The sequence below is a fragment of the Salvia splendens genome, chromosome 6, assembly GCF_004379255.2.
Source record: "Salvia splendens isolate huo1 chromosome 6, SspV2, whole genome shotgun sequence".
Lineage (NCBI taxonomy): Eukaryota > Viridiplantae > Streptophyta > Magnoliopsida > Lamiales > Lamiaceae > Salvia > Salvia splendens.
The window spans coordinates 4,367,188-4,391,512 of record NC_056037.1 but is presented as its reverse complement, the minus strand read 5'-3'; the positions used below and the strand labels follow the sequence as shown (position 1 = coordinate 4,391,512).

Here is a 24,325-nt window from a genome sequence, read left to right as displayed (position 1 = left end):
CATAGTTACTGGACTTGATTTAAACTAATATTATTTATGAAATGTATTACCTTTTAATGTGCTCCGTTTTGGATTTCTTCTAACTTCGGATGCAGAGTTGAAGAGTTTCTTATGGAAGAATCACTTCTTAGAACTTTTGCACGTTCTGTGTAGGTACCAGCCTATCTTAACCTTTTTGTCTCTCTCTTTTTCTTTTGGAGAGGGTGGCGGCCGGCGGCTCCTTTTTAGGGTTATGATAAATCCCTTTTGCATTCCTGTAAAATTAGATTAGTTTAAATAGAGAAATATCAATCAGCAAAATCATTTATTGGGCAAGTCAAAGGGTCATTCAATTAATGGCTTTTACTGTTTCATTCATTTTCCAAGACACAACTGCCACTCATTTATATTCTATCTTATTAATTCGGCTAATTAATAACATAATATTGGTAATGCATTCTTAACACCCTTTTTTATTATTTTTATTATTTTTATAAATCGTATACTAAGTATGAAATGATTTATTTATAATATTTTGAGATAAGTACATACTTTTTTTTGTTATTGTTTATAATGATATGAATAATTGTATAAACCATATGCTAAATATTATATATTATAATCGTATAGATCGTATGCTAAATATGAAATGATTCATTTATAGTATCTCGAGACAAGTACATAATTTTTTTGGTTATTGTTTATAATATTATGAATATTTTTTATAATTAGTTTATATTCTTATACATAAATATATATTTATATTATTTACTTTATATTTTTTATTTTAATATATTTAATTGTTAATATATCTTCAATATTTGAAAATTCTTTAGCATGTAGCACATGTGGTAACACTAGTTTACTAAATATTGTAGATTTTAATTTAGAAGAATACATATGTCCACAAATCATAGCGGAACTGAAAATTTTCAAAGATTTATTTTTATGATTATTACTAGTACTATTTTTATCGGATACAATGGTAAAAGGAATCATAGTTTTTTTTGTATTTAATATACGTAAATTAAAGTAATATTCTTCAAACAAAGATGTTTTCAAACAAAATTTATTCGTACGATGCTACTTCGAAATTAATAGCGTTACATCCTTATAAAATAAAAATGGTGAATCAACAATAGCAATGACAAAAATGATTAGGGCTCTCCCGTGGGAGAACTTTGCAAAATCCTCCTTTAGAACAATTCGACTTGCACATTGAATCACACTTTGAATTAAACCACCTGAATATTTGACGACTCGAACCAACTTACAAAAGCAATTCATAATAGAAACAATACTAAAAAACAATTTATAGACAAAAAAAGGATAAACGTAAAATATAAACCTGTGAAAACGATGAAGACAACGAAGAAGCACAGCAGAAACTTAGAACTAGCCATATTAACTTATATTTATTTAACAATAATAATAGATACTATAAGATGAATACTGATTGATTGGTGAAAGGTGTTTTCATTGTATATATAAGACAGTCTGTTTTTGCAATGTAAATCGGTAGTAGATTTACATTAATTGATTTAATCTCTCTGGATTACAAATTCCTTTCCTGTAATAGCTTAAAGGAAATACTAGTATATGATAAACTAATTTCTTATAAATAGAGATCTCTCGGCTATATATTTTCTTACTAATAGCAATAAAATTGTATTTTCTAAACAGCCCATATATATTTATTTCCAAAAAAATGACTTTGAATTAATAGTTTTACATTCTCATATAAAATTGGAGAATCAACAATAGCAATGACAAATACTGGAGGAGGTAGAACTTGGACGATCTGCACATTAAATATTATACACACAGACCAATCACCAATGTGATTGTCATTTTGAGGGTATTGCAGAATTGAAATGGTTTGGTTCACTACATATGAGATTCTTCTAAAATATAGAAAATTATACATTTTGGTCCAAATTTGATATTTATAATGAAGTTGAAATGCACAATTTATGAATTAAGGTATGATTTACAATAATTTTAAGTAAATATTTAAATTCGGATTAAATTATTATTATCCGGCTTTAAAGAATTATCACTTGTTTTTAATATTATACTCTCTCTGTCCCTTGTTACTTGCGCATTTCATTTTCGGATTGTCTCAAACTATTTGCACTATTTATATTTTAAATATAAAATTATGGTATCTAATTAAGATATTAGAGTTAGTTACTTAGTTAGTGTGTTCTTTATTAAGTGTTGTCTTGTTACACTGAAAAATCTAATTTAATTACGCCAATTACTCATGTTCAAATTTATGCTGTCAAAATGAAAAGTGTGAGTAACATGGGACGGAAGGAGTATTAACATTTGACTAATAGCATTTCATGATTTCATAAATAAATGTGAAGGAAATTAATTAATAATGCCAATGACAAATATGAGAAGGGTGGTTTAATTTTGCAAATCACAAAAACACCTCAGACAAATTTGACAATCAACAATCTCAAATACTCCTATTTTGTTCTATTATATGCTTATTTTTATTGTTGGCTTAGTATTGTATTTTTTTGCATAATAATTATAAAATATTGTCAATTTTATAAGAATACATATATATGTACACAATATATAGCGAAACTGAAATTTTTTTCTAAGATTGAGTTTTATTATTACTAATACTCCTTTTATCGGGAATAATAATTGAAGTGGTCATAATTATTTATTACCACCGAGTCAAATTAAAGTAATATTATCCAAAAGTGCTAAGCACAAATATAATGACGATTTCAAATAAAATTTATTTTGTACCAAAACAAACATGACTTTGATATTAATAGTGTTGTATTCTTGTATGAAAATGATGAATCAACAATAGCAATGACAAAAATAGTTGGAGTAATCGTTTGGGAGAACTTTACAAAACTCTCTTTTATAACAGTTTGACGACCTGCAACAATTCATCTACCAATATGATTGTTGTTGCAACAATTCAATTTTCCTTCCACTAAACCACCTGAAATTTTGACAAAAACAAAGCCACAAAAACAGTTTATAATATGAATAATAATTAAAAAAAGCAACAAAAATAACTTATAGACTAACAAATATTATATTTAAAAAAAAACAATGGAAGAAAACAAGAAAGCAGACAAATGATATTATTATACTATTTTTTTCGGTAATGGGATGATTATACTCTTTGATATACATATATCTTTCATTGATGGAATGAAATATACATTAAACAATTATGGAGGAACCAAAAATTCTAGTAATATTCATATGTTAAGTGGTCAGTTCAAGAAAAAGAGACGCACTGCAAAATACAAATCTGAAAAAACGACGAAGACCTAGAAGAAAAACAACATAAATTTAGCATTAGCCATATTAACTATTATTTGCTTTATAATAATAATGAAGCTCTCGGTGATAAGATGAATATATATAAGAAAGTTTTTTTATTCGGGTTTGGGCTTTTGGCATATAAATCTTTCATTTTGAAATGAAAATCGATAATTATGTTGCATTATTTGATTTAAACTCTTTGGAGTAAAAAAATCTTCTTTTTAGATAGCTGAAGGAAATATCTGATAACATTACCTTTTAATAGAGATCTCTCAATTACTTATTTTCTTGCCGCAACAATACACTTTTATTTTATAAATAACCCATATTTTACTTCTTTGTTTTTAATCATTGAAGAAACTTATAAATTGTATTATTGCGCTTGGAGTGTTTCAATAGCACACATGACTATATAATGAATTAGGATGTATTTTATATAAGGATATAAATATTTTTAAAGTTAGAAAAAGAAAGTTTTTTCTTCTTTTTTGAGGAAATATAAAAGTTTTCAATAGACCATCATCCAAATCATATTTCTATATCTCAATAATTAATTTTTCATCCAGATCGTCTCTCAAAATGGTATGTAATCATTTTACACAAATTAGGATCACATAACAAATCAGTCTCCAGTATTTGTGTCAATTTAAGAATAATCATGAATTCAATTTTAGGAATACTTCATATCACTATGATATTTGATTGTTTATATTTTGCTTGAAAATCAACAATATTATAGTATTTATTTCCATAAACAAATCATTGAAATAATGAGGTCCTCATGAGTCATGACTTGCATCATGTCCCTGAGTCATGAATAAATATTGCAATTTTCTCAATTCTCTCGTGACCAAAAACTTTGGTGTCCTATGTGTTTTTTTAATTTTTTATGCATTATATGCTGGCAGTTTTTTTTTTGTCATTGTAACTTGTATGTCTATATTGGGCATTGTACTTATGCATTAAAATTTGAAGACACTTAGAGCATCTGCAGCGGTTGAAGGACGGCGTCCGTCCGTTCGTGCCAGCGAGCAGCGGCAGCATCTGCAGCGGTTGAAGGACGGCGTCCGTCCGTCCGTGCCAGCGAGCAGCTGCTTGCCGCTGCTCGATGCATCGAGCACGTCCGTGCCAGCGAGCAGCTGACGTGACGCGTTCTGATTAGCAACGGCATTTCCGTTGGAAATTCGTTTTTTTTAAAAATAAAAAATAATACCAAAATTAAAAAAAAAATCAGATTCCTAAAAATATGGCCGTTTTTTTTACCGTTTTTCTGGAATTTTTTTAATTATTTTTTTTATTTTATTCTCAAAATCATCTATAAATACACACATTTATCATCCATTTTTCACATCAAATCATCTCTCATTCATATTTTTTCATACAACTTATCTACATCTTCATCTCTCACTCAAACCCTCTCAAATTGATTTCATCAATCTCATTGCGGAAGCGGAGCGCGAAGAACAAGAATACTATGAACAATATCATGCCACCTATGAAGCCTATGTCACCGCGAATAACTCCGCCCCTCCTCCTTGACCAACTAGATCAACTCGCCGCTACATCCATCGTGACCGGGAGGGAGCCAATGAAAGGCTCGTTGCCGACTATTTTTCCAACCAACTGCAGTTTCCGGAAGATTACTTTCGGCGCCATTTTCGCATGTCAAAACGCTTGTTTATGCGTATTGTCAACACATTATCCGCATGTGTTGCATACTTTCAAACAAGTACAGACGCAACCGGTCGGCAAAGTCTCTCGGCGTTGCAGAAGTGTACGTGTGCCATCCGACAACTTGCTACTGGGCAAACGGCTGACCTCTTCGACGAGTATTTGCATGTCGGTGAGTCAACTGGAATCCTTTACCTTAAAATTTTTTGCGACGGCATTCGTTCAGCTTTCGGTGAGGAATTCCTTCGGGCACCCACCATAGATGATTGCCAATGGTTGCTTCGTCTTCACGAAACAGTCCATGGTTTTTCCAGTATGCTTGGCAGCATTGACTGCATGCATTGAAGGTAGATGAATTGCCCGACTGCTTGGAGGGGGCAACACTTAAGCGGTCACAAAGGCGGCGACCCAACACTTATCCTTGAAGCGGTCGCCGACTACCGCCTATGGATTTGGCATGCATATTTTGGTATTGCCGGATCCAACAACGACTTGAACGTGCTCTATTCTTCACCACTCTTCAATGATATTTTGAATGGTGTAGCACCGGCGATCGACTTCACCGTCAACGGAAATGCATACCACATGGTTACTATCTCGCCGATGGTATCTACCCAAGGTGGTCGACTTTCGTGAAAACGCTCAGCAACCCGCAAGACCCGAGACGGGTTCTTTTTGCGCAGCGTCAAGAGTCCGCTTGGAAAGACTTCGAAAGAGCTTTTGGGGTCCTTCAAGTCCGATTCAACATTGTGAAGGCCCCGTCTCGACTGTGGTACGTGAAAAATATCGCCGACATCATGTACACGAGTATTATCTTGCACAACATGATTATAGCTGACGAAGGACCGATGGCGGCTAGCTTTTACGACGAGGATGAAGCCGGAAGGTCAACCGCGAGGTCTCCCCCACGCCGAGGAGTGCATACGACGGTGGGCGAGATGATCGAAACAAGGAACACAATGCGCGATACCCGAGCCCACATTGAGCTACAAGAAGACCTAATCAAACGCATTTGGGCGAAATTCGGCCATGAGTAGTGGTTTTTTTTAATTTTATGAATTTAATTATGTAATTTTTAATTTTTAGGATTTTAATTATGTACTTTTTAATTTTTAGGATTTTAATTATGTAATTTTTATTTTTTTTGTAATTTGTAATAGTATTCCGGATATTTTTAATGCATTTTAATTTTGTGGAAATGTTTTTATTTGAATTGAATAATAGAATGGTGGGACCCTTGAGCTTGTCCTTGCGGAAGAGCACGGATGTGAGTGTTGTGCTCTTGCCTAAGAGCAGGGAGTAAAAGTGGATCCGAGCCCACATCCGTGCTCGTTGGCAAGAGCACGGATGGGAATGCTCTTAGGGTGACAATATTTGGGCTATTAGACAATTGGAAAATTTGTCAAAATTATTATATAATGTACTACTACTACTACATTTGAAAACTATGAAATCCACCAAACTTTGTGATTTTTTCGACATTTTACCATTAAAAAATGTTACTGACTATAACTGTAACTAAAGAATGTAAATTATATATAAAAGATAATATAACCCTAATTGGTTTAGTAAATCCAGGGAGTTAAGCCAAACCACAACATACCGAAATTCTAGAGAAAAAATGTAAAAAAAAATTGACAGTGAGACATAAGGATGATGATCTCTTCTGGGATGATAATTTTTTAAAGATGATCAATAATAATGGCTCATTCTACTTTTATGTTAATTCTAATCTGAACCTTAACTTATTAGTCAAAATAAAAATTAACTCATAAAAACGTTTTACCAACTAAGTCGTTTTCGATATTAAATTCTTTGTCGCACCTTTCCGTTCCATCATCGCCATCTCGATTTTCGCTCATATAATCGGATGAAATCAACTGGCCCACGATCTTTTTGCGGCCCACCACAAGTTGTCTTTATTTCATTCTTGAGAAAGAGAGGTGGTCACCCCTAGTGAAGTAAAAGTAGAGATGCAAACAATAACAAAGATTCAAGCAAAATAAGACATGTGAATGGGACGTAATTTTCACAAGAATCCTCACCCTATTTTTTCAAAACATCCGTGACTTCAATGATGTGACAAAAGCCAGAAGATTCAATACGATCTCTTTTCCTTTGCAGAGACATCTTGTGAACTTATTTTGGATACTTTCTACAAAAAAAAGCCATTTTGTGGCCCCAATTACTATACATTTTTTCCTTGTTATATGCCTTTTCCTGTCTCATTTTCATGATTAATTGTTATAGCAGCCAAATGTTTACTGTCACTATTTCTCATATGATATATTGATATTTGGTTAATAATTGACACTTCTATCTATAGCTATTATGATATGAAATTCTACAAAGCTATAGTAGTAATGCAACTTTATATCTTTGTTTAACCCATCATTCGTAGTGCCTAAGCCAAAATCCCAAATTACTTTTCTTGAAAAAGTACATAGAGTAATGTTCTTTAAATCTCTTGCATGTAATAAAACTATGGTTTTTGGATTTATGCTTAGTATCCACACAATATTTTTATTGGCTCTTGCTTTGAGGCTAGAGTCATTTTAGACCAATGAGGAACTGTGGTTGCTTAGTAAAACAATATTGACAAAAAAGGCAATTATATAAACTTAAAATTATAAATTGATTATTCCTCAGTAACAACCAGATTCTGTGTGTTTGTGCTACGTGTTGGTACTCTAAAACTAATGACCTTCATTTGCAAGCTCACATTCTCAATGCATTTGTCTTCTTCTGAATAAAATACACTTTACAAAGCATCCAAGAATCAGGGAAATGGGAAATAGTATTAGTTTATTAGTGTAACACATACTATTATACATACATGCAGTAGTAGCTGCTCTTGGTTCATCAATGGCTAAAGAAAGAATCTTTCTCTTCATCTTCTTGTTTTTGGTGCAGCCCATTTTCTCAAACCAGTTGGGGAATTCCCAGTTCCAAGCCCTTTTGAAGATCAAGCAGCAGCTCAACTTCCCTCAGGATATAGCAGTGGAAGATGAGGATCAAGATTTCTGCAACAATGAGCCAACTCAGATTCTCTCTCTTGCTTGCTATGAAGGAAACATCACTCAGCTCCACATCACTGGTAACTACTGGTTCCCTCACTTGAGCCAAGATTTCTCAGCTGCTGCATTGTTCTCAAATATTGCTGAGCTCCCAAATTTAAAGGTGCTGTCTTTGGTATCACTAGGGCTAATGGGGCCATTGCCTTCAGAAATTGGGGGTTTGGTTTCATTGGAGATATTGAATGTTACCTCAAATCAGTTTGGTGGTTCAATCCCTAGAGAAATGTCATTTATTAAGAATCTGCAGACTCTTATATTGGATCACAATAGATTTGAAGGTGAGATTCCTGATTGGATTGGCTCTTTGCCTTCATTAAGGGTGTTGAGTGTGAAGAACAACTCATTCAGTGGCTCATTTCCGAGGGCATTTTCGTCCATGGTGAATCTTAGGGCTCTTGTGCTAACTGCAAATAATCTGTCTGGTGAAGTGGCTGAGCTTCACAACTTGACAAATCTCCAAGTTCTTGATTTGGAAGGCAACAATCTTGGACCTCAGTTTCCTAGTATTCCCAAAAAGATTGTTTCTTTAGTGCTTAGGAAGAATAGGTTTCACTCCATTATGTCATTAGATGATGTGAGCTCTTGGTATCAGCTCCAGAGGCTTGATATCTCCTCGAATGAGCTCGTGGGGGCGTTCTCCCCGTCTCTGCTGTCACTCCCGTCTCTGACTTACTTGGACATCGGTGGGAACAAGCTCACTGGTAAGCTCTTGCAGAACATGTCTTGCAATGCAGGGCTCACATTTGTGAATCTGTCTGAAAATCGGCTGACTGGCGACTTGCCTGACTGCCTCAACGAGACTAGTTACGGGAAGAGGGTTGTGTTGTATGATGGGAATTGTTTGTCTTCGACATACCTGCATCAGAATCCTGTGCCGTTTTGTCACAGTGAGGCTCTGGCCGTGGGGATCTCGCCTCGGAAGAAGGAGAAGAGGCCTCATGGTATAGCAGTTCTTGCTTCAACTTTGGTTGGGGCTGTTGTTGGCACAGTCACACTTGTTGGCCTCACAATCCTGTTTGTGAAGAGGGAACTCGCGAAGCGCCATACACACCCGGGGAAAGCTCCTCAGACGAGGCTGATTGTCGATAAGGTGTCACCTGGGCTCACACTTCAGCTTCTCAAGGATGCAAGTGAGTCTCTCTTTGTACACATAAGTGAAGAATGCAAATGTCTGATTGATAAATGCAATTTAAATGAAATGAATTTGTTGGCAGGGTATATTTCCGAGACAATCAAGTTGGGAGCTCTTGGCCTTTCACCGTATAGAACATTTGTTGTAGACGAGCTCAAGGAGGCTACGGACAACTTCAACGTGTTACATCTCATAGGTGAAGGTTCTTATGGGCAGGTACCACCACTTCATGTAGCCTCTCTCTCTCTCTCTCTCTCTCTCTCTCTCTCTGTCTCTCTCTCCGGTTGTAGTTTTCTCTCAAGAGAAAAAGTATTTTTTCATATTAGTCTGCATCTTGGCTTGGTTCTTTCGATTTTCACAAGTTATTACATATGCTTTTATGGGATCAGGTGTACAAAGGATGGCTCACAGATGGGACTGCCATTGCCATAAGAAGTCTGAAAGTGAAGAGAAAACACAGCATCCAAACTTACACACATCAACTTGAGTTGAACTCAAAACTCAGGCATTCCCATCTGGTTAGTGCGATTGGCCACTGCATTGAGTGCCATCAAGATGATTCAAGCATCAGCCGGATTCTACTTGTGTCTGAATACGTCCCAAATGGAACTCTCCGGAACTATATATCAGGTAACTCAACAACCATGTAAATGCTGATGCTCTGTGTTAGTTTCTGGTTAAGTCTCAAATCTTCAACAGATGGACAATCAAGACACAAGTTCACTTGGACACAAAGGATAGCAGCCGGGATTGGAGTAGCCCGTGGAATCATCTTCCTCCACACGGGGATAGTACCCGGTGTGTACTCAAATCGCCTCAAAATAACAGACGTTCTTCTCGACCACAACCTCCATGTGAAGATCAAGAAATTCAACTTACCCCTGTTGGTGGAGAATAGGAAATCAGTAAGAGAATTATATCAGAAACCTTATATTTCTAATGTTCTTATTTATCTTGTTGAGAACTATATTTCATGACTTGATGATTAGGGCCAAGTAGAAGACCGGCATTGTGGATCGAAGCCAAAGTCAGGATCAATGTAAGCCCGCGTACCCTTCTTAGTTTACCTGTCTTCTTTCTCATCCGAAGAAGTAGTTTCATGCATCCGTTTGTGAAATACGTATAGGTCGGGCGGTGAGGAGAAGCACGACGTCTATGACTTTGGGGTGATCCTACTAGAAATGATCGTTGGAAGAATGATAAGCTCTCTCAATGATATCAATATTTCCAAGGATATTGTAAGTAGTGAGAGCATGAACTAACTATGCATGTTACGATCTTTGTTTCTCATATCAGAGAGCTTCAACACTTAATTTTGTTGAACAGCTATCAGTGAGCCTAGTGGCGGATTCTATGGCTCGAAGAAGCATTGTGGATCCCGCGGTTCACAAGGAATGCTCGGAGGATTCACTCAGGACTCTGATGGAGCTGTGCTTGAGATGCCTGTCAAACAAGCTACAAGAGAGGCCTTCTATGGAGGACGTCGTGTGGAACTTGCAGTTCGCGGCTCAGGTTGAGGATACGTGGCATCGGAACTCCAGCAGCAATCGAAGCTCTCCATGCCTTAACAATCCAGCTGAACCTTGACTAAGCTGTTACAAATGTTATGACGTATTAGGAAAATGTATAGAGTGTTAGATGTGAACTGAGTTATCAACTGCCTCTAAATAATTGCCATCTTTTGAGGTCAAATTGATTATAAACATTATTCAATTTCTTTTGTCAAGGGATGAATATTAGGTGATGCACGATAACGAGAATATAGAGAATTGCAATTTTATATTTTTGCTCAAAGGTTATGGAATGGAGGGATATACAACACTGTAGACAAAAGTATAATAAAAATATTCATCATAAATACTAGTAATCTTTTTTGGACAACAAATTGCTGGGACCTGATTATCTATCTTCCACAGCTGCACAAAGTAATGTTTGCTTCAAGAAAATTGCTGCGGAGATGTACACTAAAAATGGCGACTATACAAAGTACCTATGCTGTATCACCAGATCATACAAGATTTACATGCCAAAAATCAAGGAGTCGCGGTTGAGATTTCAAAACTCAAATCTTTCAGGTCATGCTGCAGCCTCCTCCTCTAGTTCCTCCTCCTCTGATTCAGTTGCTGATATCAAAGAAGTCGACTGGATTTTTCCGGCATGTTCAAGGCGCATCAGAATCACCCCTCTGCAAAGATTGTGAAAGGCCAACTCATGTTTAATCATCCACCAACAAAACCGAAAATGTCATTCTATGAGTGCAACATCACGACCTTGTTATGCTTTTATTGCGAGAGAAAGTGAAACATATACTCTTTTAGGCATTTAAGTAGAGGGATAACCCTAAAGCTCTAGAAGAGCCATTGTTTAACACTAAAGAGCCATTCGCAATGGAAAATGGCCAACAATTAGATAAGGAAGAACTCGGCTTAGGGTGTGAAAAAGATATATCACTGGCCATGATATTAATTTCTATCATCCAACTCTACAACTCGGCTTTAGAGACACTAGCATGCAAGTACTAAAAGATGGGTACCAAAAGAATGAAGTACCTTGCATAGCGAGACTGAATGGAGATATCCTGTACTTTGATCCGGTTCACTGTTCCACTTTGGCTGACAAGCACGACTTGTTCATCACTTTCTCCATCCTCTGTACAAACCGATATGTCGTTAGTTGTTGTGATCAGCTATCCTAATGCCTTGAATAAAGTAGGGTGCAAAGTTTAAAGGAAGCCTTACCACCTACTGAGAATCCCACTACAAATACAGCCACTAGACGATCTTCTGCAGAAAACTGCATCATTATGGGAAAAAGTTTCAAAGATTAGAGGCGTGAGCTAGAGTAACAGAACAAAAGAAATACACTGCATTGTATAGTTACATGTTTCCTTTCCCTGATAAAAGAAAGAAGGTAACCAACCTTGTAACCTATAAGACCAACCCTATTCAGTGATGACGTCTTGAAGCTAGCAACGGGAACTCGTTTTCCAAAGCCACTTTCAGATATAAACAGCAGCCAAGGACCAGAAAGTCTCTTCCCACTACACAAATAAACCAATACATATCATGATAAATAATACAGTACAGTATAAAAAACTAAGCAACTGAAAATAAGAAAAGGAACAGTGTAGCAATTAAAATGACACAATATAACATATCAGGTATTCACACAAGTTGATAAAAGTGGAATTACAATCTGTGGCAAAGAAAACTTAAAATTTCATCTATTCAACATCAAATGAGAAAGATGCTATGTAGACTTCAATGCCACAAAGTTTCGTGTTTTAACTAGGTTTAATATGGAATTATAACTCTTGACAACATTGTTGACAGGGGTAACATACCATTAAGTCACAAGTAGAACTGCAAATGTTCTTTGGATAATAGAGTACTTGGTAGAAAAGTGTCAAGTCTAGTCTTTATATTTGTTATAAAGTTTTCCACAACACGATCAATAAAACACCATATTAGAAACTGAAATATTCTTTGATAGCAACTCAATCATACAATTGCTTCCAGCAAATTGTTCCATCAGAGTTCGAACAACGTCATCTTGGACAGTGCATGTTCAGAAAGAAATGTAAAAAGGCAATAATCCGTTCATCGCCTAGATAGCTACTCTTTTATCCAACATGTCAAATCAAACATTTTTAGCAGTAGACACAAATTTGAAGCATCTGTAACTTTTTAAATATTTAAATGCAAAACCTGCAAATACAAATTAAAACACAATAATAATACTTAAGCCGCGATAAAAACATGCTTATCAAATACTCCATATATTACTCTCCTACAAAAAGCATTAAGAATAACATAGTAGTATTGAAATTACTGGGCCAGTGTCTCAGAGCCTTTCTCGATCTTCTTTCCCAAGGATGCAGGTATTATATCAATGCTCGCCATCTTATCCCCTTGTTTCAGTCTCATTGCAACTGATCCTCTGGTATTCCTCCCAAGTGCTCTCATCTAATCAGATAAAGAAGCAAACAACAAAAAGAAATCTTTAATGAGTGGCTTAAAATCTGAGACATAACCTCAAAAGCTAAAGCATGTACTGCAGCAGCAGTAGCCAATGGATTCAAGTTCTACTGGAAAATCAGTTTCTAATTCTAGCTCCAAACTCAGTTGCCTCAGCACTTACTTTAAGAAATTACAGTGAGGGAGAAGGCAAAAGGGATGGTAACTTACATTCTCACCAGGGCACAAAATCACCATTCCATTCTGTGATGCCATGGCGACATAATCATCATTAGAGCAACGCCTCACCCACTTCAGCTCATCACCTGGAACCTGCTAGTTTTAGTAAGTTAATTAGGGCCCAAATAGCCTAATACCCAGAACTCCAAGGAACAAAGAAGCAGACAGACCAGTTGAATTGCTATGATTCCAGTAGACCTTATCGATGAGAAATAGTTCAAAGAAATTTTCTTGATATATCCCTTCATAGTTAGCATCACAAGATATTGATCTCCTTCAAATTCACTGACAGGAATTATAGAAGTTACCCGCTCACCATCAGAAAGGGATAAGATCTGTACCCAAAAGATATTCAGTGGTCATTAAACAAAACATGGAAAATATTACAAGCCAAAAGACTGGGGTGAAAAGTAGGCACTACTTGGACTAAAGGTGTGCCAGCGGCAGTCCTGCTGCATTCAGGAATTTTATAGGCACGAGCACAATATACTGTTCCCTTATCACTGTAAAAGGATAAAACAGCAAGGGTTGTTGGAAATGAGCAACAAACCAGAATGGATTATATGCAGTATCCTTGCATAGCAAATTAATTGATTATATACAAGATGTATATCTTTTCAAATAATGGACACATGCATGCTTGCAATTAGAAATCCGCATGCTTGCAAAAAGAAACCAGCAGGCAGCAAGGATAGGATATATAAAGTCACCTTGCGGCAGGACAAATATTAAACTTTTCCTGGAGTTGATGGTTTTTTAAATGAAAGCATATAAGCTGGGAAATATAAAACTTTTCCCCAAAGTTGATGGGTAAGGTGGGGACATTATTCAGAAAATATTCAAATTAAGGGACGCGGCCTATGATTAACCCTTCCGTTAATTCCCAACGGATGTACCAGAATAAATTATGATTTTACTAAGCTTTACATTCATTTTCCAATAGCCAGATCACATCATTTCTTTCACAATATCCTCAGTTATGTCATTTAAGTTCTTAATTATGATTCAGTATATTGGAGCTGCAGATACTTGCTAAACTTTTATTGAGCAAGTACTACCTTCAATGTACCGTTACCACATCATCTTCCAATAAAAAAAATTAAACCCTTAGAGCGGCAAAATATTATTTTCTTCAGAAGGCTCATCTACTAGGCTTTTGTGTACAATATTTATATAACATACTCATGCAATCACTGACAAAGAAGCATACCAAGTTCATGTCAAAACAAACTCTAAAGGAATTTATTTCTTTTTACAAGTCATATGAGCTCAATCAAAGAATTCAAAGAAGATATACCTTGACCAACATTGAGGTTTTTTTGGAGACAAATAATACCAACGATTATCTAGAATAATAAAAGCATAGAAAAGGTGAGTGGGCATAGGTACCTGAAATAAAGGACATGATCATGTGCTCGGCATACAAGGAAATCAGACATAGCATCATTCACTCTTAATTTCCCTACTGATTTTCCAATAGTCCCACGGTGTTGGAGAGTGAATGTGTCAGGCTTCATCCTTTTTAGGTAGCCTTTTTCACTAAGTGCCTAAAAGTAATATGGAACATTCCTGAGAAAAAGAATTCCAGAAAATCTGTTTCAGACCTCAACAATGTAAACATACCAGTAGCATTTCTTCGTTGGGTATAATATCTATGTCCTCAAGCTGGCCGCTATCAGAGTCCTCCAGCATTGAACGCCTAGGAGTAGAAAATTTGTTCTTTATCTCATTTGCTTCCACTTCTATCATCTAATAATTAAAGAAAAAATCAAAACTAGTAATAAGATAACAATATGTAATCAGCTATAAGACTCGCCTTCAGAAGTAAACAGAGCTGGTAACATTTATTATTTCAAAGTTTCAAACTCGCCACATCATAATAACAAGGAAAAGAAAAAATCCCAGTATAGTCCTTATTCTAACACCCAAAACGGATAAGGTCTAAATTTCCCCACAACTATTTCCCTCTGAGCACTTTGACCACCAGAATAAAGCATTGTAGAAACTACTATTGGAAAATCAGAACACCACCCCCAAAAGTCTGAGAAAGGCTATCTCCTATAAGTCCCTTAGAGTTTTAAACCAAGCTTTGGAGCCCACTAATAATCAGCAAAGAGAAGGGAAAGGCCGAAAGACGCCAGCAATGTCCAAATCCATTTCCACCATTTACAGCCTAGACCTCCTATAGATTCCTGTTCGACAAGGATCATTGTTGCAGAAAATTTGGGATAAGCAAAATTAAGTAGAAAGAGAACACATCAGAAGCCAAGACACCTGAAAATTGTTAGTGAAATCAAAATGGAATCATCAATAATCCTTTCTTAGACCAAGTCTCCAAGAAATTATCAACAAGATAAAATTGGTGATCTTAAATTTTAAGTGAAGCCCAAGCCTAAATCCCATGGAAAAAAACCTACCTCCTATAGGGCCTAATTGAAAAAGAATTGGTTTAGTTGGTCCAAGTGCTCCGAGGAAACTGTTATTGGGTATTTGGATCTTATCCCTATTTAAAATAATAGTAACAGGCAACAGAATGGAAATGTGAGTATATTTATAACATTTGAATTCTAGCATCATAATTACGTGGACTCAACAAATAAATAGCAAGTATGTTCCGTCTGAAAAGCACCTCAAGTATTAACTTTTTGCTTGAAAGAAGCTCCTGCAGTTTTGAAATTTGTCCAGACAAAGATCTTCCCTCATCAATGAATTTGTTTTTCTGGAGAATGTACAGCCCAATTAGTCAGGAATATCTGCAACCATGAAACATATATGGAACTATAGGTGCATAGTATACACAGATACCTCAAGTGACGTTAGCTTTCTGAGGCTTATATCCAATATAGCTTCAGCTTGCTTGTCAGTCAAGTTGAACTCTGCAATAAGATGCTATTTGATAAATACAAATGGATACAGTTATACTGCTTATTTGATGCAAGAAGATGCCTCAACAAGCCAAAACAATGAGAAATGAGAAAGTTCTAGATTACAAGAAATGACATGAGACTAATTAAGTAATACCCTTGTAATGAAATAGAATCAATTTCCTTGCACAAAAGATAGCAACTATACTATGTAGTGCCTACCTAACGAGAATAAAAGATGGGTAAAGGGGAAGTGAAATATGAAATTAACGCATAAATGTTATTCACAAGAGGACATAACCTAGAGTGTAACTACTTAGGGCATGGCTGGTAGGGAAGGAATGAGAATGGGATGGTATGCTGACGTGATTCTGATAGTAGGAATCATCATTCCAGAAGGAATCCCTATTCCAGTAAGTATGGGATTATCCATCCGTCGCTTCCCCAATAGTATTGCCCAATCCCATGAACATGGAATTAGTTAAATACTTAAATTCAAAATTTAATTTTTTATTAACCAAAACTATTCTTAAAACTATTTGGCATAGAAATAATAATAGTATAAATCTAAGTTCAAGATCTAAGGCTAATAAAAGTTGGGTCACCGGGCGGGATAATGTATATTTGGAGCAACATTTAGGGAGGTTACCTTTTAATTCTCTCAGCTAAAGAATATATAATCCTCAAATCTTCCAAAACAACAAAAGGGAAGTAGACATGCCCAACTTAGATTAATCAGATTTGACCAGCATAGGCAAAGCACAACAACCATAATTTTCTACTATGAACATGTAAATTAGAAACTTATGAGCATGGAAAGCAGTAATTACTACAGCTTCAGTCATAATCATGATTCAATGTTATCGAGAATGAAAGATGTGAAGCTTGCCTTTTCTTAGATTAGCAGATGCTGATGCATGATTAGAAGCTTTCCTGATTATGTCGATGATACTGTCCAGATTATCAAGTCCTGTTATAATACCCTTACATACAGAAACCCCAAAGGGAAAATATATTAGCAGCTTATAAAGGCTAAGCTTGCAAAATAATCCGAATGAAATCCAATACCACAACTGATATTCGCATTTTATAGCAATTTAGAAAATGGGTCCAGATGACATTAAGAAAAAATGTGATTCACATATATCTGAAGTCAATAGCTCTCAGGAATTATTAGCTAACCTCTACAATGTGATACCGATCTTGAGCTTGAGTTAGTTTATACTTTGCACGCCTTTCAACCACAGAACATCTAAAATATAAAAATGCCTGCACAAAAGTAAAATATAGTATAAATAGGAATAAACTCACAAAATTATATATTTCAACTCAGAACAGCTCTTTATTTACTGTGTAAAATGTTCATCAGATTGAATTAATCTAGTTTTGCTTCCTTAATGAAATTATTTAACTGCTCTTTTTCAGCGAAAATTGCTTAACAAATAAATCATAACAACTTCCACCCAGTGATATTTCGAATAAGGCTCATTCATTAACTTGATTAAGAAAAATGAAATTATCAGATTGAGCTAGAAGATTTAAATACAGGTGGTAAGATCCTGTCACCTGAAGCAATTCCTTCAGCCCCATTAGCTTTGGTTGTCCATTAAGTATCCTACAACGAGAAGCAAAAGGTAAGGATGGAAAACCCCAAAATAAAAATATACTCTTATAACTATTATTAGAAGGGTGAAAGATGCTGCTGATAAGGAAACATAGACCTTGATAGAGGAAAGCTATATGAGTCTAGTACATACAATCTTCATTTGATATGCCAAAAAGAACAATGATGATCCTACATTGTTTCATCAACATCTAGGTTTCAGGCTAGAGTCCAAGGATTTGCCTCACATTTTTCTCATGATGATCCTATACTTGTAAAAAAGTATATATATCTCATGATGATCCTACACAAAAACCTATAATATTCTCTCTCTTATTGAAAAGAAAATGCTTAAATGTAAGAACTCGTGTCTATCATCATTAATATTAAAAAAATACAAAATGACTGGTATTCAAAAGAACTCACCCCACCATGTTGCAGCTAAATGCTGACTGCAAAGCTGTAAGACGATAAAGATTATTCAATACAATGGAGGGATCTGATCCTCTCTTGAGCTGATTAAGATGGAATAAAGAAAAATCAAAACCTAGAAATAGAAAATGTATATGCTGCTTTTGACTTTGATCAGACTTAGAATTCACGAACAGACAAATCATTTCAACAACACCAAATTTTTACAAGATTACCTCAATAACAATGCGCATCCCAGATCGATCACTCTCATCACGTATGTCACTTATTCCCTCCAAACTCTAACAGAAAGGGAAATGTTTATAATCAGATGGTATCAATAATATCTGCATTTCATGAATCTAAAAAGGCAGATAGTAAGTACAACTTTGCAATCTTACATAACAGAGGAATAAAAAATTAACAGTATTTAAGGAACCTATATTTGCATAGTCAGATTACAAGATACTTTAGGCAGTCCTTTTCTTTTTCCTCCTGGTGTTTTTTTAGTCTTTTTTTCTTTTCCCAGGGCAGTAGACAGCTAGCAGTGATCTCATATACAGATATTTATGCAAAAATACATTCCAGATCATAGCTAAAAGAGATATTATTATATGAATTTACAAACATCTAGCACTGTTTAAATAACTTCCAATAGAAGTAAAGTGTCCTAATCTTTTGATCTGGTTATTTCTCTGTTTAGCTAGTAGTCAAGCTATGGTAGCTACGAAACTGAAAGCACTCTCTTGTATTAAAACTAAAAAGAAAGCATGTCTGCTAAATATGCTACTGTGCAAACGAATATGGATAATTATCTCTCTAAAACTCTTATAAAAAAGCATACAGACAGATTTACTTGCTAAGGAATCGCAAAGAAACATGTAAGAGAAACGAAAGGTTGAAATGAGATCATAAGACTCCTCGAGATGAACTCAGGAAAAAGAGCACAAACTGAATGCAAGCTCCCTCCACCTCTCCCCACCACCCAAAAAGAGTATTAATGGAGAGAACATATTCATTACATGTGGAACAACAGATCATATTTGCGTAAAATAGTAAAATACAGATGTTCAAAATTCAATAACGCGTGTGCATAAACAATTCCTATACATTTAACTACATTTGAATAAGTAGAAAATTATTTCAAGACATTCATGAGAAACCCCAAGTTATTAGATACCTTATTTTCCACAAGTTCAGCAATTTTCTCAACAAGGGAAGCTTTATTGGTCTGGTACGGAATCTGTTTAAGTTCAAACAACAAAACACAGAGTAAGACATTTACTAATCTTTAGAACCCCACCCCACCCCTAAAAAAGGGGGGGAATAGCTAATAACACAATGTAAAGAGATAAAGATAAAAACCTCTTTTATAATAATTGCTGAGCGCTTGCTCTTGGGATCCAGCAACTCAACATCAGTCTTCCCTCTGATCACCACTCGCCCTCGTCCAGTTCGATATGCATCCAAAATACTTCAAGGATAAAAAATTTCAAATTATATCATCTCATGTTGTGTTTGATTGCAAAGCAAAATAAATTTTTGGGATACATAGGAATAGGATACAGCAACTGGAAGCAGCGGAGAGGGGATCTTATGATGAAAAAATAAAATAGTGATTCCAGAATACATATAAAGAGACAAATTTCCATCTATAGTAGCAAAGCACGCTAGTGTTTATCTTCACCTTTCTGCCAGAAGATTTGCTCATTTTTTTATCCACTTATAGGCGATAGGTTTAAATTCAAAAATTAAACCACATAATTCAACTCCAGTTATGTAAAGATCTAATTTATAAGCATTATTGTAAAATCACATATCCCAGCGTATGTAGTGTGTAAAAGGCATGCAGAAGACTTCAACTTGCTGTGCATCTATATCACTAGCATGTACCAAGAATGTGGCTATGGAATAACCTACCCAATATTGCCCATTATTATTCCTCCAGTTGGGAAGTCAGGTCCAGGCATGTACTCAAGCAATTCTTGCAACTGTTAAAAAGCAAATCCATGAAACTTACTTCTACGTAGAAATGTCAAATGGCAAAAAGAAATTTAGACATTAAAAATGAAGGAATAATCACAATACTTATAATGGTGGAAAAGCAGAATATCTAAGTTTAGTTTGTAATCACAATCATCAAAAGGAATAATGAGAAAACTGACGACAAGATGAATCACACAGCATACATGATTCCAATACTTATAATCATGCGAAATCTAAAGCTATACAGATTGGCAAATGGCAAAAAGAAATTTAGACATTAAAAATGAAGAAAAATAAGTTCATGCTCGACTGGTGAAGCTCAGGCTTAATACACAATTTGGACACTGATATGTTCAACATACTAACTTTATGGTTTTACTTTTCTAACAGTTGACTACTGGGAAAGGGAATAAGCAGTTTACTTCACATTAAATAAATGGATTCAAACACCCTGCTCCAAGTAGCCAGCAATATTATAAGCAGAATTATTAAGCTACAATTTTAATGGATAAAACAAAATTAACCACCTTATATGAATTAAGGAACAATCATAAAGGAAGTGAAAGAAGATCACAACATATGCTTAGATTTAGTTAAAAGTAACCACTTTCATTAATCAAAAGATACCGTGAAAATATATCACAGGATAGTGATGCCTGACTGGATAAAACAATACCGTTGCATCAGGATTGTGAATCAGAACGGAAAGTGCATCTACTAACTCCCCAAGATTATGTGGTGGAATATTGGTAGCCATTCCAACCTGACGGTGGGAGGAAGCAAAGCTAATTAATGAAGTGATGATCGACAATAAGCCAAGCAAATAAAGAGCCGAGAGCCAGGCAAAAACATTTCAGCTAGTTCAGTTGGATACCGCAATCCCTGAAGCACCATTCAGTAGCAAGTTGGGGATGCGAGCAGGAAGCAGAGATGGTTCTTTTTGAGAATTATCAAAGTTTGGAACAAAATCAACCTACAACATGTATGCATGTCAGTAAAAGAAGCAAAGATATACAGTGTTGTCAAAATGTCGTTCGGGTCACTCGGGTCGCCGGGGTCGAGACCATCACCGCCCCAACATGGGTGGGTTGATCGAGATACAGGGTCGCCGCTGGGTCGGCTTGGTCGCCTGGGTCGAGTGTGTCGGCTGGGTCGCCCTAAACACATGCAATCTCTGATTTTCTCAAATCTCTCACATGTTTTCTGACTCTCTCAATCACAATTCTCTATATATATGCATGCACCACATCAAACTTTTCAAACCTACTTTCTACACTTTAGAATTCGGCCTCTTCACTCCTAAACAAATAAACAATTCAAAGATCTTTTGCTGCCACCCTTCATATATTCCTTTGTTTTGATATTTTCAGACAATGGTTTCAATTATTTATTGTGTTATGACTTATGAATTTTTTGATATTTTGATCATTTCTATTTTCCACTTTATCTCTATTCACATGAATTGAGTCTACATTTATATTATTTGATACATTATAAATATTATAGCAATATATTTATTTTACTATTTAATATTAAAAAGGCAACAAAATTAGCCTAGATTTGTGGGTCTCTCGACCCCGTCGACTTGTCGACCCGCGACCCGAATTCTCACCTCATCGACCCGGTGAGCCCCGCGACCCTAACAACACTGGACATATAACACACTATCACTGGAAAATGGAACAATTTATTAACAGAAACACACTGTGTCTTGTTCCAAATCTGCCAATAACATGGCCTCCGAGAGTGCCTGAAAAAATAACAAACATTGGTGCTCATCAGTTTCATTATAGTAGTAGACGAACGAAGAAGGAACACCTATAAATTAGAGTCATGTGCTTCAGAACAAAATCATACTAGTAGACTACCTCCAGCCTGCACTCAGTGTAACGCATTGCTGCAGGAGGATCCGCATCGATAGAGCCAAAATTCCCATGCCCACGAATCAGTGGAGAGCGCAAGGAGAAATCCTAAGATGCAAGCAGATAGAAATAGGTGAAAGATGAGACAAACATATGTATCTGATTTGTCTTAAATGGACCTGTCCGAATACTTAAATCAACACTTAATCATCATGCCAAGCAAGTAGAGAACGCAGATAGAAGTTCAAAACATGTTTATCCAAAAAAGCTAGGTTCTTGCCCTCAAATAATATGCCTTGCCTTAACTGATATATCCATAATTAGGTTATGAGAGGTAACAACCTGTACTTATGATACTAGGCAATTTGTACTTTGGTAGCTTTATGGAATAAAAAGTAATATTGCATTATATTATCGGAAGTGATGTTTCAGATTCTATTATAAGCACTTGTTAAAAGGTGAATGAAACAACATAATGACAATGATCACTTTTATTTCTGGTCATCTTTAGCATACCATTCCTAGCTAATTGATTCTAAGTAATATAAAAAAAATTGAAGCATCATGGTAGAAAATAGAAAACCAAGATTCCTTTGGCATATGCATGATGATTCACTTTTTAGTCACTTCTACTATTGAAAGGGTCGGAAAATGCCTTTAATCCAACAGGTACCTGGGCCATTCGAACCAATGAATCATAGACAGCAGTATCTCCATGTGGATGGAACTTGCCTAGAACCTGCATTCGACCAAGCGGAACAATACATAAGGGTGGTAAATGCATAACGGTAATAATAATCTCATCAGGGGGTTTTCACGTCCGAAAAAATACTAATAGACCGAAATACAACCTCACCAACTACTCTGGCACACTTCTTGTGTGGTTTCTTTGATGCTAAGCCCAACTCGTGCATTGCATATCTGATAATCCACATAATATGATCTAATCAGAAGGCCATTTAATCAAACACTGCATAATATAGTGGAAGCTGCAGGTGACAAGTGACATGTTCCTTAGATCAAGTCACTAACGGAGATTTACGATAAGTACAAAAAATACACCATCAGTAAAATTTTATACACAGCAATGTAATGCATGACAGAAGAATCTGAAAAAATATATTTAGCGGAAAGAAAAAACTTCAACGTGAAAATAAAAAAAAAATCAACCATGAGCGATCTGCAACGCTAAAGAAAGCTACTAGTATTTAAGGATGCATAATGGACAGGGACATGCAGGAGATGAATATAAAAAAAATCCTGAGTAGTTAATCCCCAGCTCAACAAGCCAAAATTTGAATATCCAGTAGGAGCTCGGACGCTAGGATATAAAATACTAGTAGTACTACATAGATACTGAGGTAAGTAGCAACAACACTTGAGTTAAGTTAACCTGATAGACCAATCAGAAAAAAAATTACAAATTCAATTAACCCTGCCTAAGTTACATATCATGGTGCGAATTTGAAGATAACACTGAATAAATAACAGATATGTCAACCTCCAAAATAATTGCAACAAAACTCACAAAATTCTCCGGTGGACAGGCTTGAGGCCATCTCTAACATCCGGCAGCGCCCGGCCTAGCAGCACAGACATGGCATACGATATGTACGCCTCTGTTGCCTCCTTGTGCAGCTCCGTAACCACTATCCTACCATCGCCTCCTTCACCACCACCGCCGTCCTTCAAGGCAACCACACTCCCGTTCTCATCCAATTCATCCTCCCTCCGCCTCGAGGAGGCCTTCGCGGCGAACAACATCCGGCGCTGGTGGGGGCTCACGGCGGAGAGAATGCGGTGCTCGAAGGCGCGTCTAGCGAGTAGCAGGCGAGGGGGCGCGGCGGAGGAGAATGATAGTGGGTGAGAGCGGAGCAAGCGGAGTCCGGCGGCGAAGGCCATGGGTGCTGCGGCGGGTTCGTTGGGGGGTCCGAAATGGGTTCCGGGTCGGATGCAACTCGGATTCATTCCATTGCCGGAAATGGACTTCAGTTTGGGCGGAAAGAATTATCTTTGAATTTGTAAAACCCTAAATTTGTTTTAGGGTTTATCTTCTGCAGCAGGGAAATGGAGTAAACTTGCTGGAAATTGATTTTTATTTTATTTTATTTTAAGCTTTATTAGGTTTGTAGTGAGGAAATTATGGATAAATAATTAAATAAGTAGTTCAACCCAAGTTGAAAATGTGAAGGTAAAGTTTTATAGAATGTAGGTATAAAAGAATGATTTTTGAAT

The 24,325-nt window shown here is 36.0% G+C and overlaps 2 protein-coding genes across 3 annotated transcripts; one reads left to right on the top strand and one right to left on the bottom strand.

Moving 5' to 3' along the window:
• The first annotated feature begins 7,609 nt into the window (after positions 1 to 7,609).
• Positions 7,610 to 10,928, top strand: LOC121807788 (probable inactive leucine-rich repeat receptor-like protein kinase At3g03770). Of its 2 annotated transcripts, XM_042208104.1 has the most exons (8): positions 7,610 to 8,056; positions 8,162 to 9,166; positions 9,251 to 9,384; positions 9,558 to 9,798; positions 9,868 to 10,073; positions 10,158 to 10,207; positions 10,295 to 10,406; positions 10,495 to 10,928. In XM_042208104.1, the coding sequence occupies exons 1-8, from the start codon at positions 7,825 to 7,827 to the stop codon at positions 10,753 to 10,755; spliced, it is 2,241 nt and encodes a 746-aa protein (XP_042064038.1). In that variant the 5' UTR covers positions 7,610 to 7,824; the 3' UTR covers positions 10,756 to 10,928. The 2 variants fall into 2 exon arrangements, with proteins under 2 accessions (XP_042064038.1, XP_042064037.1); XM_042208103.1 differs by having other exon boundaries at positions 7,611 to 9,166.
• Positions 10,929 to 11,002: 74 nt separating this feature from the next.
• On the bottom strand, positions 11,003 to 24,181 carry LOC121807787 (DNA gyrase subunit A, chloroplastic/mitochondrial-like). Its single transcript, XM_042208102.1, has 27 exons — positions 23,619 to 24,181; positions 22,942 to 23,011; positions 22,764 to 22,829; positions 22,097 to 22,198; positions 21,934 to 21,978; positions 21,103 to 21,201; positions 20,905 to 20,991; positions 20,163 to 20,233; positions 19,608 to 19,716; positions 19,423 to 19,485; positions 18,479 to 18,544; positions 18,258 to 18,346; positions 17,795 to 17,843; positions 17,411 to 17,497; positions 17,118 to 17,211; positions 16,170 to 16,240; positions 15,994 to 16,083; positions 14,988 to 15,113; positions 14,754 to 14,911; positions 13,786 to 13,867; positions 13,535 to 13,699; positions 13,356 to 13,457; positions 13,000 to 13,133; positions 12,088 to 12,208; positions 11,907 to 11,961; positions 11,718 to 11,817; positions 11,003 to 11,353 (listed from the first exon to the last, which is right to left on the bottom strand). The coding sequence occupies exons 1-27, from the start codon at positions 24,056 to 24,058 to the stop codon at positions 11,245 to 11,247; spliced, it is 2,850 nt and encodes a 949-aa protein (XP_042064036.1). The 5' UTR covers positions 24,059 to 24,181; the 3' UTR covers positions 11,003 to 11,244.
• Between the last annotated feature and the right edge of the window lie 144 nt (positions 24,182 to 24,325).